The sequence below is a fragment of the Chionomys nivalis genome, chromosome 9 (genome assembly GCF_950005125.1).
Source record: "Chionomys nivalis chromosome 9, mChiNiv1.1, whole genome shotgun sequence".
Taxonomy (NCBI): Eukaryota; Metazoa; Chordata; class Mammalia; order Rodentia; family Cricetidae; genus Chionomys; species Chionomys nivalis.
This window is the reverse complement of record NC_080094.1, coordinates 33,773,051-33,789,348: the sequence shown is the minus strand read 5'-3', so window position 1 is coordinate 33,789,348 and position 16,298 is coordinate 33,773,051. Positions and strand designations below refer to the sequence as shown.

The following is a 16,298-nucleotide window of genomic DNA, read 5'->3' as shown; positions in this document are numbered from 1 at the left end:
TGTGTGTGTTCATGAGTGTGTATGTGCCTGTGTACATGAGTGTGTGCATGTACGTTCATGTGTGTGAATGTGTGGATATGTGTATGTGTGTGCTTGTGTGTGTGTATATAAACAAATCAGTGGTTTCTCTTTTAAAAAGCAGGGTATTACTACAAAGGAAATGACAAAGAAAGAACATTTCAGCTGTTTGGAGAGCATGCTGAGGGGGCTGAAATGAAAGAAGGAAGGTTTAGGCAACGATGAGTGAGCCTGTCGTGACCACAGTGATTTGATTTAACCAAAAGACAAAAGGGGGGCACTCAAGAAATAAAAAGTTGTATATGGTTAGAATGTTTAGAGGTCAAGAAATATAGAACTAGGGGAAATAACTGAATTTGGCTAGATCCATTCCACACACAAATGCACCCCTATCCCTCCCATACACCTGCTACATGCCCACAACATGCACCACACACACACACACACACACACACACACACACACTGAATATATAGCCCATAATATATATCTGTCCCCTGAAGCTACCATTTCAAATTCCTCTTCCCTCACTACTTTAGCTTTTTTGACTACTTTTATTTAACAGTTTGGTATCAGAAACATTGGTGTGTCTACCACTGCTGTATCTTCTCTTTTATGGTCTCCATCCTAGATGGTAGTGTTGTCATTCTATTCTTGGGTGTAGAATTTTTTTTCTAATTGTCTCAATTTTCTGTTCATTAAACCATTTCCTTTTCAATCATGCTATGTATTGCTGAAACAACAAAAACACTTTCTGTACCTTTTGCTTTTCTGAACACATACTTCCAAAGGTATATTCACTTAGTACAATCCCCTTTTACATGCTTTGGGTTTTCAAGATTTTATTTTTATTACTTTTTAAGTGTGTGTGTGTGTGTGTGTGTGTGTGTGTGTGTGCATGTATGTGCTTGAGTGCGGGCCTGTAGAGGACAGAAGAGGGCATCAGATCCCCTGGAGCTGGAGTTACAGGTGGTACTGAGCCAGCAATGCTGGAAACCTAGCCCAGGTCCTCTGTAAGGGCATTCAGTCCATACTCAACTACTGAGCCACCTCTTCAGCCCCTGTGTTTCAATAGCTATCCAGGTAACATGTTTTCTAGAAGGCAAACTGAGAAATGGACTCTTTACTTTCTGTGTGATTCAATCTTTCTTTCCATGCAACCATTCTGGTGTGCCTACCTCATGCTTGTCTAGAGAAGATCTAGAATCCAAAACCTGTGGTTCCTTCTTTTTAGCAGAAATGAAGTTAGTATCCTCTCTCTTCATTCCTTAAGACTGATTTTATAAGCCCAGTTTTAGAACTTTGCATTTATCCTTAATAAATGTCCCTTTCTCACACCTTAACAAATGTTTCTGATTTTATCAGTCAATATATTGCCTTCCTTTCTACTTTCTGCTGTCTAGAAACCATCTTAAAGTGATTTTAAAAATTAAACAGTTGGAACTCTGTTTGACATTCTGGAAAGGACTTTTTCTGTGTGGGATGCTCGTGCTCTTGCAACTACAGACCTTTTGAGAACAAACACTCATCTATTTGTGGACATCTATCCCAACACTTCACATAGCCAGTGCCACCAGCACTTAACGTATGGCAGAGGAATGGCTGCTCATGTGGCCACCAGCTCTCCTTTATACTCAAAGGTGATAAAGATGAAACTGGCCTGAAGACTTTTTTTATTGCTTGCTACATCCTATCGGATGATTTTTATGACCAGGAGTAACAAAACACCATCTAAAGAATGACAAGAACAAATACAGCTCTTATACATTTCTGCCAGAGATAAAAAAAAAAAGGGGATCAGATTCTTTACCGTATTGTTTCATATGATCCAGTAAACCTAAGAATGTAATTCCCAGTAATTTAGCAATTTCACTTCTGGGTGATGGTCAGATGACATGAATAGATGTTTTCAAAAAGGAACACACTGAAATGTTTTGGCAGTCTTATTCAGAATAGTCCCCAACTGGGCATTATTTAATCTCATATGGCATCATGTCTTCAGACAGCAGACTAATAAACATCAAATAGGAATGGTCAATTGATGCATACAAAAAGTGAAACTAATCTCACACACAGCAAATACTTGAAAAGTGAGTTCTTTTTAATAGGGCCTGTAGTTTTGCTTATGTAAATTCTAGAAGCAAACAAAACTGTTACCTATTGAAGAAAAACCTACTGGAAGAAACCACTGGTGTTAGATGATGATGATGATGATGATGATGATGATGATGATGATGATGATTAATATTATTAATGTTTTAAGACAGGGTTTCTTTCTATCTCTGGAGCCTGTCCGGGAACTAGCTCTTGTAGACCAAGGCTGGCCTCGAACTCACAGAGATCTGCCTGCTTCTGCCTCCCGAGTGCTGGGAGTCTAGCAGTGTTCTTGATCTCAGTGAGATTAGATCTAAAATAGTTAGGTGAATTACACAGAGTCATGAAGCTACACAACTGTGACTTGTATGTTTCACTCTATGCATGTACATTTTAAAATGCCAAACAAAGGTATTTGCATAAAGAGAAATGGCATTGTCGTCCATCAGAGCTGGTAATATATTTAGAAGGCAGAATGGCTATCACAGTGCTTTCCCCAGAGGCTGAATCAATGAGTGGAGATAACGGATGTGAAGTGCTTCATCAAACACAGAGTCAGTAACTTACCAGTGCATGTAAGTCCTGTAGGTCAGGGCTTCATAAGGGTTAGCACATATACGTTATAATGGAGATCTTGAAAAACAAATTACGTAAGTTAGAATTCTGTATGAATAGAGTGAAGCCGGAAAGCATATAACAAGCTTCTAGATAATTCTGTTGTTGCTCATCAATGAACCATAATTTGGGGATGAATGAGGAAGCATGAGAGGAATGGAGCTTATCCAGGGGAAAAGATTGTGATCAAATCCACATTTTAAAGGTCCTCTTTGATAGTAATTTAAAACTTAGACGACACAGGGAGAAAGAAAAGAAAGTTCCAGCCTTGTATACCCTGAGACAGAAAAGGGGAAGGGGGATGGAAAACGAGGAAAGAAAAACATTTTACAGAGCCATCAATCCTCAGGGAGGGCATCACTGAACATTGGGAATGATGGAACAAAGTTATCCAAGACAGCTTGAGGGTTCTAACTTCAGCCAACACATAGGTAAATAAATGTTAATGTCCATTGTTTTATCAGATCTTTTGATCAAAACTGTTCTTAGGAGGAATGGATGTCATTAAAATAAAACCGGCTTTGTTTTGTTTTGTTTCTGATCTGTATTTTGCTTTGGGCTTATCCTGGCAGGGAAGGAACTGAGAGGAAGAAGTGTGGTGGATGGTCTAAGAATAAAACACATTGAAGCAGAAGATGTAGGACTAAGGGTTATCTAAGTCAGAATAGCCGCAACAACAAACCCCGAAACTACTCAGCGGCTTTCAATAAGGCTCACCTATCTCTGCTTGGCTCTGCTCAGGATCAAGAGCACATTCTGCTCAGAGTAGGGAGCTGGAAGGAACTTGCAATGGATCTTAAGCTTTTGCATAGATTCATACAATGTCTCCCTTCTGACATTTCTAAATCAAGATAGATAAAAAGGGTCTGATGTAGGGATGCTCCACTACAGGTCACATTGTCACAAACAGAGGAATATAATCCTTTTACAGGAAGAAGTAGGGGCCAGATTAAAGAAAAATGCCACCCCTTGCCTGCCCAGGGATATACCAGGGCAAATATTTCTAGCTCTCATGTATCATACTAGTCCAAGGTCTAGACATATTTTTTTAATTCAACAGTTAAATATCCTCTGCATAAAATCTTTCATTAGCATAAGGTACAAATGAACAGATTTTAATTTCCTATCTTAGTGAGTATTTAAAATACTCAAAGCCTATAGGGAAGAAGTCAGGTGATGCAGGAGAAAAAAGCAGCAGTCTTCTGATCTTTTCTATATTCAGCCAAAGTCTAAAGGGGGTTACTGAGCTATTAGGACACCCTATTCCATGTGCTGCTGCTGAAGGAATGAAGAACAGGTATGTTTTAATGTGGAGGGAGTGATCCTAAGTATTTGAGATCACTGTATCTTAAAAGACACCTAATCAAACCCATGGAGTCCAGAAAATGACTCTACAGTTTGAGACCTTGCAGATTGTTATCTACCAATGTCCAATAGATTGATGAGCTGAATACTAATTGTGTCAAGAAACGAGTAAAGTTTGTTTGCCCAAATTATCTGGATATTCCACATAAAATAATTGAAGTTAATTTAATTATTTGAAATTAGCCTTGGTGTCCTCCATTTCAATTTTAAAACACAGCTTGTGGGAGGCCTTTAATCCCAGCACTCGGGAGGCAGAGCCAGGTGGATCTCTGTGAGTTCGAGACCAGCCTGGTCTACAAAATGAGTTGCAGGACAGCTAGGAGCTAGAAGTGTTATACAGAGAAACCCTGTCTTAAAAATGGAACAAAGAAAGAAAGAAAGAAAGAAAGAAAGAAAGAAAGAAAGAAAGAAAGAAAGAAAGAAAGAAAGAAAGAAGGAAAGAAAGAAGTGGCCTCTGAAGGACATTTTTTGCTTTTCAGACCTGGGATTAAAGCTATGGACATGCATATCATATTTCTTTTCTTTTTTGATCACTATTGTTACAGCACAAGAGAATGACTCAACAAAGAGTGAAGAAAGAACTGAGTCCCCAAGCTCATCTATGGAGACAGAAGGTACTGAATCCAGAATATATTGAATATTATTAGCAAGGATGAGAGGAAATTGTAAACTATGACTTCTCTATAAAAAGCATGAGTGAGTGTGTGTGTGAGTGTGTGTATGTGTATGCACATGTACACACTGGTGAATGGTGAGCCAGCATCCAACTTCGTGCAAGTCTTGAATCTTTGAAGGTCACAGAAAGACTTTCCGTGCTGTATCGGCCATGTTTTCTCAATAATTCCCACTTAAACATCCTTGAGTTTTCTTCTGTCTTCTTACACTTAGAGCTTCCATCAAACCAAGAAGATGCCACGATTGTGGAGCAACCGGAAGTGATTCCCCTGATGGATGATGACCAAGAAGAGCAGGAAGGTGGAGAAGGTAGGAGTCCTGCTAAATTAAGCCATCACAAACAGAGAGGTTCGGTGGGCACCTGCCTGGAGTCCAGCTGCCAAAGCTGTTCTTCACCACTGCAGCCATTAAAGGGAGAAACAAACTCACCTGTAACCTTGAATCTATTTTTGAAACTAGAGAAAATCCAGAAGTGGTAAAGGCATTACTGACAACACTGCTCTCCTTCCCAATAGAACGTAGATGTATTTGCTATTCGTTAAGATTTCATTGAAAAAGTTGAAACTCTGGCATTGAGAAAGTCTGTAAGAAATCCAAATCCTGAGATAGAGAAATGAAGTCCTAGGGAAAAGGAATAGAACAAATAGATCAAACGTTTGCACTGACTTCACCCTGCCTTCCTTCCTGATGATTAAGGAAACATATGAAAGCGCTCATCCTCTGAACATAATAAATCGCAAGCCTTGTCTGCTAATCTGGGACTAGAACAACATTGAATCCTAGTTAAGAAGTAAATTAGGTCACAATGACTTCTACTATGATCGGTGATATAAATAATTTATAAATAATAAAATATTGGGCAAAATAAGATTATATTAAAGGAATTTAATTAAAGAAATCAGAGTAACTTAGTATTGACAGAAGAATTGTAGGAGTCTGACTCCTAACTATCTCTTTAAAAGGTCCATGAAATAATTAGTTACATCCTGTCACAAGTCACAGTGCTCTAAGTAAGTGGGTATCTGTAATTGCAGTCACAGCGCCATCACTTGGTAGACCTTGTTTACGGAATGCCACAATCAATTTCCCTTCCAAATTAAAGCACGGACATGATCTCAGTTGTAAAATCAGGTCAAATTGCAAATACAGCTTCCAAGTTATGAACACCTCTTGGCAGGAGCATTGGCGTCATTTAATTGCTGAGCTCCAGCAGTAATTTTGACTCTTAAAAAATCCACTATGTTTATGTCCCTGCACTCTTCTTCTGTGTCTTTGCTATGTTCTTCTCAAGCTGGACTCAGAGTTCAGCCTCGTGACGCTGTGTTTGTGGCAAGTCAAATGAACGGCGTCGGAGTAGTTTATCCGACAGTGATAAGAGAGGATCAATACACCCTTCACTAGATTCAGATATATAATGTACAAAGCTAGGCATAGGAACTTCCCAAGCTTTCAGTTCTACCACTAAAGCAGTACAGACACAATGCGTGCTCATTTGCTTCATCTCTCTCTCTTGAGGAAGTTGCTTGTTTTTTACAGGGCCTGCAAATGCAAATGGATTAAAGAACACCAAACAGCTTGTACATTCTCTTCTTTGTAATTTGACCTACAGAGGAATTCAGCATTTGCCACAATGTCCCCTACTATGAAACTTTTCTGTAATGATTGAAAAGTTAGAGGCTCACTTTCCCTCTCCCCTTTATAGAAGAGGTAGCCACCCCTCTTCTGTCAGTGTTGAAACAATCCATGAGAAGCTAAGGGTAAATTGGGTTCTACATTTGTGGCAACTTTCTTTGAGTTTTTACAGTAAAAGGGCAGCTCTTGTGGGCTTGAATTAGCCATCTTTCCCCTTCCTGTTTATCAGTTATTTACAGGCCATACCTTGAACATTCTAGAGTTTAAATTGAAAATACTTTGAATGTGTTACCCCGTTACCTTATTCTTTGTATCAGCAGAAAAGTGTAAAGCTATTCTGTTGCTATAGGAAAAGTGCTTATGCTATACTTATGTTGCTAACAATAATACAGACTGGGTAAACCATATGGAAAAAGCTCATTTGGGCTCACAGTTCTGAAGATATAAGACCGAGGGCTTGCATCTGGCAATGGTCTTCTAGCTGGCAAAGTCCTGAGACAATTCAGGCATAACATGGACAGAGGCAGGGAGTATATGTGCATTTTGTGTATGCATGTGTATGTGTGAGTTTATATGTGTGGTTATGTGTGTTTGAGTGAGTGTTCACATGCTCATGCACACATGCCTACTCTCTCCTTCTTCTCATAAATTTCCACCCATTTAAATCCCAACAGTGGGGATGGAATTTCAACATGTGAAGTCTTGGAAGATACCCAAACCATAGTACACGCAAAAGAAAGGAAGACAAAGTAAACTAGTTTACTAGTAAATTCGTAATTTACTAGTAAATTAGCACTCCCATTCAATGACAGCTGGGTAACATCAAGGAGTTATTTAACTTATCTACATCAGCGTCCTCATCTCAATGACAGTAATGACCAAAGTAACTGACACTCCATTTGCAAAGAACATTTAACCAATAGCATGTGTCAAACAACTGTAAAAAGTCATGGTGCATAAAGTACTTAGTGTTTAGTCCAATTTGATAACTTGATGATAAAGCAAAGAGACTCCAGAGGAAGTTCTCTAAGGGCATCCAATGTTTTCCATAACTATCAGAATCCATAAAAGTTTCACATATACTACTACCTTCAGCAACAAACAATCACTCACATTTAGTTGACAAAACCATATTATAAAAGCATATTATAAAAACGATTGTGGACTGTTTACCTGCTGAAATGGCAAATGGTACCCTATAGAATGGAACTATTAGTGGATGAGAGGGCACAAAAGTTCTGTCACCTATAACTGGCTTTCTTTGTTAAGGTCTCAATCTTGTGTTTCAGAAACAATAATCAAACCATGATCCCCATTTTCTAAGCAAGATGCCATTGAATTATTGGTAGCTCCCCACAAGGAGGTCAATAAGTAAATTCAAGGTGCTTACATTTATTTTGCTCTCTTTAACTTCAAATAGTTATTCAAGAGTCTGGTTTGAAAATGTTTTAAGACTCTGTCTTGATCTTTTGTGTGAATTCATGAAGGCATCTCTTAATGCAGATATATAGCAAATTAAATATGAGCAAAGTAAATTAATATCCTAATTTATTTGTAGAAAAATGCTCTTTGTAGTTTAGAAAACACTCATTTTCTTTTAATATGAGAATCTTTCGACTGAGACAGAGAGTGGTTCCTTTAAGAAACAAGGAGAAAAAGGTGCAACATCCTTCATTCACTTTGCATAGGATTAGAAAATGTAGATAATCTTCAGAACATATCTTCTATGGCTCCCAGGTGTATGAGCACAGATGTTGCAACATTAAGATGTGAAGTTAGCTCTACCAAAATATGGATTTTTAAAAGAAGGAAAATATTCAGCAGAAGCTCATGCTGATAAAATTACACAATAGTACAATGGACATCTCCCTGGGAGACCTGAATGACAGAATTTTCAACAGGCAGAAAGTGGGGTTTCACATATGGCAGCTCTCCTCATACAGCCATATCGCCTCATCCTAAATGAGCCCTGGTTTATGCTTTCCCAGCAGGATCTGCAATGCATTTAAAATTTAGGAAAATAGCATCTTGTAGGTTAATAACTAAATAGGAGAGAGGTATAAGAGATGCTTTCTAAAAAGGATCTCATGTTTTGTATAAAATTTTACCCCTCATCAAATTTTAGAGTTTTTTGTTATAAAGTTTCGATGATACCAACATGTATCATTATTAAAACAAAATTTTCCACCTTTATTTAATATACATGTTGGACTTTTTATTCAAGGTTTACCCAGAGCGCAGACATTTGCTCTCAATTATTTTTCTTAGAACAATTAATTAGTACAATGTGGATGGAACAGGAACAGTTCACCTGTTTATTTAAAGTTGACCAAAATTGTTTGAGAGCTTCAAGTGTGCTATATCCTTGGGACTTCTTGGAGAAAAAGGCATATGGACAGGAATCCAAGCAAAATGCTGTGTGTGAGCCCGTGATGAGCATGAATTTTTGTTTTAATGTTCATACTTTTCAACTGGCCAATGGGACCATGAAACACATACAGGAGCCAAGTCATGTGTTCATATCTTGTGTCCTGACTGTGTGACTACTGGTAAATCTTTTGACATCTAAGCATTTCTAAGGTAGTAATCGGAGACATAGAATCAATGATAAAATTATAAGGTTTCAATTTGTTCAATCTTCAAAGAAGGCCAACTTTGAAAAGCATATTCTTGATGGAAAATGTCTGATAACACTGAAATGGTGGGATTTCTCTAGTTTTGTTTATTCCATTGGTGAAAATACAGAGCCTCCTAGGCCATTCACAAAGATGCTCCGAATAATAACATTTTACATTAGGATCCATGAAAAACTGGAAATCTAACTTACCCTGAAGATTCATAAGTGAGGAAGAGTGCCATTCCGCTTAATTTTGGTTTATACAAACTCTGCTCAGAACCACCCTTTTTCATCACCATCCTCTCTCTCTCTCTCTCTCTCTCTCTCTCTCTCTCTCTCTCTCTCTCTCTCTCCATACACAGCAACATTCTTTCTGCTGCTCCTCTGGTCACTGGTGCATATTTCGGTGAATATATAGTAAGCCATCCACTTGCTCTTCTGCTGCTTACTATCCTGACCCATTAGAGGTTTAGCTTGTCTTTAGGGCACCAGTTATCCTCTCCTGGGGTTGTCCATTATTGATGGCATCCCCACATGGGTGACCATATTGTTTTGTCTTTCCTTGGAAAGTACCACCTGGACCTGCAATGTAGCCTCCTGTGAGATCACTAACACTGGGGTTTCCATAGCCAGTCCGTGCTGTGTTAATGATAACCAGCTTGCTCGGGTTTTCTTTTGACTTGTGAAAAACACTACAAAAAATTGAATAATAAATCCTGCTCAGAACTGGCCTGGGTTTCCATCTCTCTGTTGCATCTTGCATCTCGGATAATAGATTAACTTCCTGGGACTTCCCGTTTCAGGCACCCTGTGCTTCTTCTCCTCAAATGAACTCAGCTGAGCAGAGCTGTGGATCTCAGCTTCCCGGGGTCACTTTCATTCCAATGACTTGCTTCTGTTCTTCCATCTCTCTCTAATCTTCCTTTGTGGCCAGAAATTTTCAACTCAGATTTGTTTTAAGATCAATTTTACATGAAAAAGGGTTGGTCCCTGTGTAGCCTTGATGTAAATTCTGAAGTGTTCTATGGAATTCCCTGTATGTGTTAAATACATTGAACATAAAATTAGAATGTTTTAACTTAAGTTCTAATTTAATGTTATTTTAAGGTTGTTTTCAGAATGTTAAACTATTTTATGTTTCACATTTGAATAAACATGCACAGAATAGGAAATCTATTCATTCTCAATAAAAACATTGAGATATATATAATATACATATGTTATATGTATATAATATATATAGTGTGTATATGTCTCTATAAACATAGAATCTGTCCAAACTTTCTAGTCAGTTGTAATCACCTTTTCTTTTACATGTTACAAGAATTTGATGACCCCTTTCTGTGTCCCTGACACTTCTTCAGAGTGATACTGTTTTCATATCAGGTCCCAAAGCATCCAATACAACACTCACACCTTTTTACTTCAGCTTTATCTTGGTCTTCACCATAGGGTCTCCAGCGATCGCTGGACCTCCCAGCAGACACTCCACCCCTAGGACATCCCTCATCCCTCAAGAAGCACACTCTCAAAAGATGTGTGTAAGCTAGTGGGTGCTAGCATCGGGCTTGCAATTCATTACTCGCTGGTCCCTGTCTGAAGACTCCTCTAAGAACACTCCAGCATCCAGCGACATTCTGCATCCTCTTTGTCTTGTTTTATCTCCTCCCCTTTACTCCCCTTCTACTAATTGCTATACTTCATTAACAGCTGAACTTGTTTCATGTCTAGGTTAGTCTGGTGTTGGCCCGAGGCATATACTTCTACAACTGTGAGACTCATGGAAGTCATTTTCAAAATCAAAACGATCTATCTATCCCTATGTAGAATTCTAACTCCAAATGTTAGGCTTGTTCCTTTCTGAAATATTAGAGTTCTGAAACTCCGTATATAAAGCACCCGAGTTCTTATCAAAAGTAATGAAAAGATTAATTTTTATTTACAACTAAATCTAATATTTTATAATATATTATCCTTAAATATTCCATAAAAATAACTTCCTCTAAAGACAGCAAGCATAAATTATTAGCATTTGGTGACACTGTGTTTAGATTACTCCCCAGGATGTTTTATAAGGCTGAATTGCAATTTCCAGAAAGATAAAATCATGACCATCAGGCAAAATTAAATGCCTGCAAAGGATTTTATTTAAATCATTGGTTAATAACGGAAACAGAATCACATTAAAATCTTATCAGGAGAGTTTTTGAACTGTGTATCTATAAAATACGATTGGTATAGCCTATGTCATGAAATACAGGTAAATGGATATGTGTATGGATTGTGGTTATATCATAGGACATTTGGGATTGTGAATTCTGAACATTCCCCTTCAAACACAGCTCAGGAGTGCAGAAGTTTTCAGGGAGGTTAATGTCAAAAAGGACAAAGACAACTCCTCCTTCCATTGTGGACAGGCCATTGCCATTGTGATAAAAAATTCACCTTTATTGTTAGGTTTTCCATTCATAAACTTCTTCTACTAGATACATAAAATAGTTCATTCTTTAGAAAGCCCAATAACCCAGCACATGAGTCTAATATTGGATTATCCCACAATAACACTGGGTGACTCCTAAGCATCCCCCTGAGATGATACCAGGAATGTGTCTCTCTGCTCCACTGTGAAACCTTAGGCAATGTTTTAAAAACAGTATACTGAATGTAAAATTAAGATTGCCATTTTAACCCTTTCATCCACCTCACTGAGTTCATGCTTGTTACCTATTTGGCATGTAAACCAGACCATGATAGAATACTGAGTGTGGGGGTTCAAAAATGTGAGCTTATTCCCACCTTGTCTGAAGGTCAGAGAGCTTCAGCTTGCTCAAGGTTGTTAACAGCAAGTGTGGCTGCACACCCTTACCTGGGGTGAGATTACTTAGTAAGACAGCCCAAACAGGTAGACCAACGCCACCCTGACCAAAGGTCAGAGAATTCTGCTGATCTGGGGTGAGGTTACTTAGTAAGACAGTCAAAACAGGTAGACCAACTCCACCCCGACCAAAGGTCAGAGAATTCTGCTCCTTCTTTTGAATTAGGTTTGACATAGGGAGTGACTGCCTTCAGGATACTTGATCTAGGGTGGGTTCACTACCTAAACAACAGAGTGCTATTCTCATGAATCAATGGCTTGATGTCTCAAAGTATTGAAGCAAGTAACTGTTCTAGTTGTCCTTTGTATCATGTTAAAGCAGTCTTTTGTCTTTTCCCCTGTGTTATATTGGGGTATAAAAGTGTATGAAAAATTAAATGGGTGATTTAAGTATTCACTGGAAATCCTGCCTTGTACTATCCTATGCTTCTGTTTTATTATTTTCACTCTCTTTACTTATTTTTCTAATTCTCATGCCCCTGCCCTGGTAAGTGGTTTACTTGTCAAAGCTGGTCTCCGACAACTGAGGTAATGTTATAAGTTATTTTAGTTAAGGACAATAGCTTCCAGAGACTTCAGAGATTACAGCGTCCCTGTTGTCATTTTGTACCAAGGACAGTTTTTCTCCATATACTGTACTCTATCCTGGGCATATGCCCACCATATTGCTACACTGTGCATATACTATATATACAATAAGCACATATATTTTTCTAAGAAGCCTAGGATGTAAGATGTATTATTATGCAAAAATTAAACATCATTCATTATTGTAAGGTACAATAGCTTTTATTGAATATTTATTGAAAATATTCTTCAAGACCAAACAAGACATGGAAGCTTATTATATTCACTTTGAGAATGTGTCACAAGAAAATTTTAGGTTAGATAACATACAGCTTGAGCTTCATCAGGTTAGAGTCTTCTGAGTCACTTGTAATCAGTCAACAATATCTATTTGTTTCACATAGTATATTCCTATGTCAATAAGACCTTCAATGGTTCAAAATTCAAGGGAGTTTCACACAGGACTTATAATTCACTGGCTTCTAAATCTCCTGAGACTTGATGCTGTTACATAAAGCTAGTCTACTTTTCTTGCTTCTCTTTAGGTATCAGTGGTAAATCGTTCATTTAATCCAACTTTGTCCCTATCTTACTATTAAGGTCAGGGACTTTGATCCAAGCCATTGCAATTCTTTCTGTGCTTTTTGGTAGTTTTGGCACATATGGAATTAATTCTATAATTACTTCTTGACCAATTAAAATGTCAAAAATTCAGTGTTTAAGAGATGTTAAATAAAAATACAGGATTTTTATTGTGAATCCCAATATTTATTTCTCAAGGGAATTACATGGAAAGTAGACAAGGAAAACCTGATTACAGGCAAAGTAACCAAGTAAGGTTCTCATTTTCCCTGCTAGCCAATACTTACTAGTGGGAGCTTCTTGCCAGGACTTGGGTTCATGGTGACTCTACTGGACAAATACATGTTTCATTCATGCATTTGCTCACTTACTAATTCATTCACCTGCTCAGTAAAGATTGAATGTGTAATTTGTGCCAGAAACTATGTAGCTACTGTTATAGAGATTTGCATTGGTATGGATTTTGGTTTATTGATATAAATTTAAAATCAATTTTGTTATACTGTGTATATGTATATTTCTGCTCTTGATTAAGGTATTGTGTTTATGATGCTCATTTGAAAATTTAATGTATAATTGGGAAATATGGATTAATAGATAATCATCTATATAGTCAAGCTTGTAGTCATGTTAGTTAGATTTTTCTAGATGTACAGAGATGTGTTTCAGATGGGTAGGGATTCTTCAAATCTTTCAAAGACTACAGAATATGGCATTTAAAAGGTTTCATGACAGTGAGACACACATGCTTATGGCAGCACCAATTGCTTCAAGAAGAAGATAGACATCGAAGAGGCTCCTTACAGAGTTGGTTAGCCATTTAGGCAAGTAACTGCTCTTACCTGGACTGCTTGATGAACTGGACATGCAGGACCCATAGAGAAATGACTGCTGAACTTGCCTAAAGGTGAGACTGTTCTTTAGGGTTTTTACTTCATGAAAGAGTCTGCTAGACATTCTGCAGGGCACAGAAGAAAGTGACTGACAAACTGCCAATATAGGTGGAACTGTCTTTGAAATTTCTCACTTGTGGAAAAGTCTACTGTATACTATGGGCCTGTGGGGTGAAGACTGGATGCCCCAATGATACAGAAGAACTTTGAGTGACTGTCCTGGCAGCAAGATGTCTCTGTCAATTCTAGAGTTTTGGAAGTTGCTTACAACGTACTTTCTGTTTACTTAGGTAATGTTATAAACATCTGGAGTTTTTGATAGAATTGAAGAATAGATAAAAATAATACAGTTTTCCTTAGTTATGATAAAAGATAAAATAGATATAACTGTAATTCTTGCTTGGTAACTGTTTTATGTAATTTTACTATGTTAAAGTTAAAAACCTTCCTTTTTATTTAAACAGAAAAGGGAAGGTGATGTGGAATTTTACTCTATATGCTGTGATTACCATTGATAAATAAAGGAACTGCTTTGGACCTATAGCAGAGCCATAGGGGAATAGAGCTAGGCAAGGAAAACTAAGCTTAATGCTGGGAGAAAGCAGGCAGAGTCAGGGAGAAGCCAGGGAGCCACTGCCGGAGACAGACATGCTGAAACTTTGCTGGTAGGCCACAACTTTGTGGTGACACACAGTTTAATAGAAATTGGTTAAATTAAGATTTAAGAGTTAGCCAATAAGAAGCTAGAGCTAATTGGTCACGCACTGATTTAATTAATACAGTTTATGTGTGATTATTTTGGGGCTAAGCAGCCAGGAACCAACAAGCAACCTCCTTCATCAAGCTACTCCAACTGGACCTGAATGAGACAAATAAAGTCATTGAGGGGCCCACTTCAGACCTCTCCAGAGCAGAAAAGATGGAGCCCAAACAAAAACTTGTTTGCCCCCACCAAGTTTCCATTTCTTGCTATATACTCTACCATCTACAAGTACACATTATATATATTTATCTTTAAAATAATCTCCTCCTTATCCAAACATCATCTCTAAGAGTGGTGTATCAGTGCCCCTCCATTGTTAATATATTACTGTTTCTTTTACATTTCAACTATGCTAGTATTTGCCTTGTATATGCAGATGCTCTAATGTCAGGTGCATAAATGTTTATGATTGCTATGTCTTATCAATGATCATTTAATGACTTTGTCTCATGTGACATTTTTGACTTAATATCAAATTGGTCTCTGTCTCTCTTAGCCCATGAAAGAGTGGTGGAATGAAGTTGTCAGAACAGAGGTGAAATCTCAAGGCTGGAGTAGGAGTATGTAGGGAAGAAATCCTCAGCTGTCCTAAAAAGTCTGTCTGACCTGGAGACTTGCTGGCAGCTCAAAAGCAGGCAGATGGTTTCCTTCATTGATTTCTCTGTTTTTCATGTTGAACTATAGACTGCAGTCAGTAAAAACCATAAACTATCACATTTATTGCACTCTGTTGGGCTTTTGTGTAGGACTCATATATAATTATATGAAATTCAAATTTCAAGCTCCATAAATAAAGTTTTATGGGAAAATGCAAAGCTTCAAACATTTACTGCCTGACTCTTTACAGTAAAAATAAAATAAATAAAACCAATTGCTAGGGCCCCTTTTGCAGCATTTGAACATAGCCCAGATTACTCAAAACCTTGTATCAATGCAATTTGGTACAAGTGCCCCCGAATTATGAAGTATTTCTTCACACTGTCAAGTGTATATACACTTGAGTTATTTCCCTGTGCATGCCTTAGCCCCACAATGCCATGCAGTATTTGCCCCTTCCACACCGCTCCCTAAAAACAGTAGAGTGGAAGAAAATGGCTCCTTCTGATGCCAGGCTCCATACCCAGCTCCCCGCAGCAGCCTGCTTCGGGCCTCAAGCATCTCTGGGCACGGCAGTGTCAGATGCTCTTACAGCTGTGCTCTGAAGTGTTCCATCTTTCTCTGACCTGCCTTTGTCCGTCACAAAAAAAAAAAAAAAAAAAAAAAAAAAAATCCCTGTCTTGTTCTCTCTCAGAATAACGTCTTAAATTTCCTTTGAAGAGTATTTCTTTTTTCTGCAGTCATACATAAAAGGAGATTCTGCCTACTTCCAGTGAACTGGTTTTACTTTCTCTAAGCCTGACAAAAGTAAGACTTTCACTGTAGCTATGGACTAAAGTCCTCAGCCAGTCACAGGGACAGAGAGGCCAGCAGTCAGAGCGACAGAACCAGTGCAGGTCACTCTCTGCTGTAAGTGGGCAAGACTGTAATACCGTGGCTGCACGAGTAAATGGTCATTTACACTTTTAGTTACAAATACTAGAACATTGTCCACTCTAAATTAAT

General features: G+C 38.0%; 1 protein-coding gene across 6 annotated transcripts in view; it reads left to right on the top strand.

Moving 5' to 3' along the window:
- Window positions 1-16,298, top strand: part of Macrod2 (mono-ADP ribosylhydrolase 2) — a 1,826,063-nt gene that overhangs the window by 1,743,203 nt on the left and 66,562 nt on the right. For all 6 annotated transcript variants that reach the window (XM_057781066.1, XM_057781065.1, XM_057781064.1 and 3 more), the window contains 2 exons: window positions 4,638-4,706; window positions 4,981-5,076. In XM_057781066.1, the coding sequence (XP_057637049.1) occupies window positions 4,638-4,706; window positions 4,981-5,076 (165 nt within the window). The remainder of the gene's footprint in view (window positions 1-4,637; window positions 4,707-4,980; window positions 5,077-16,298) is intronic.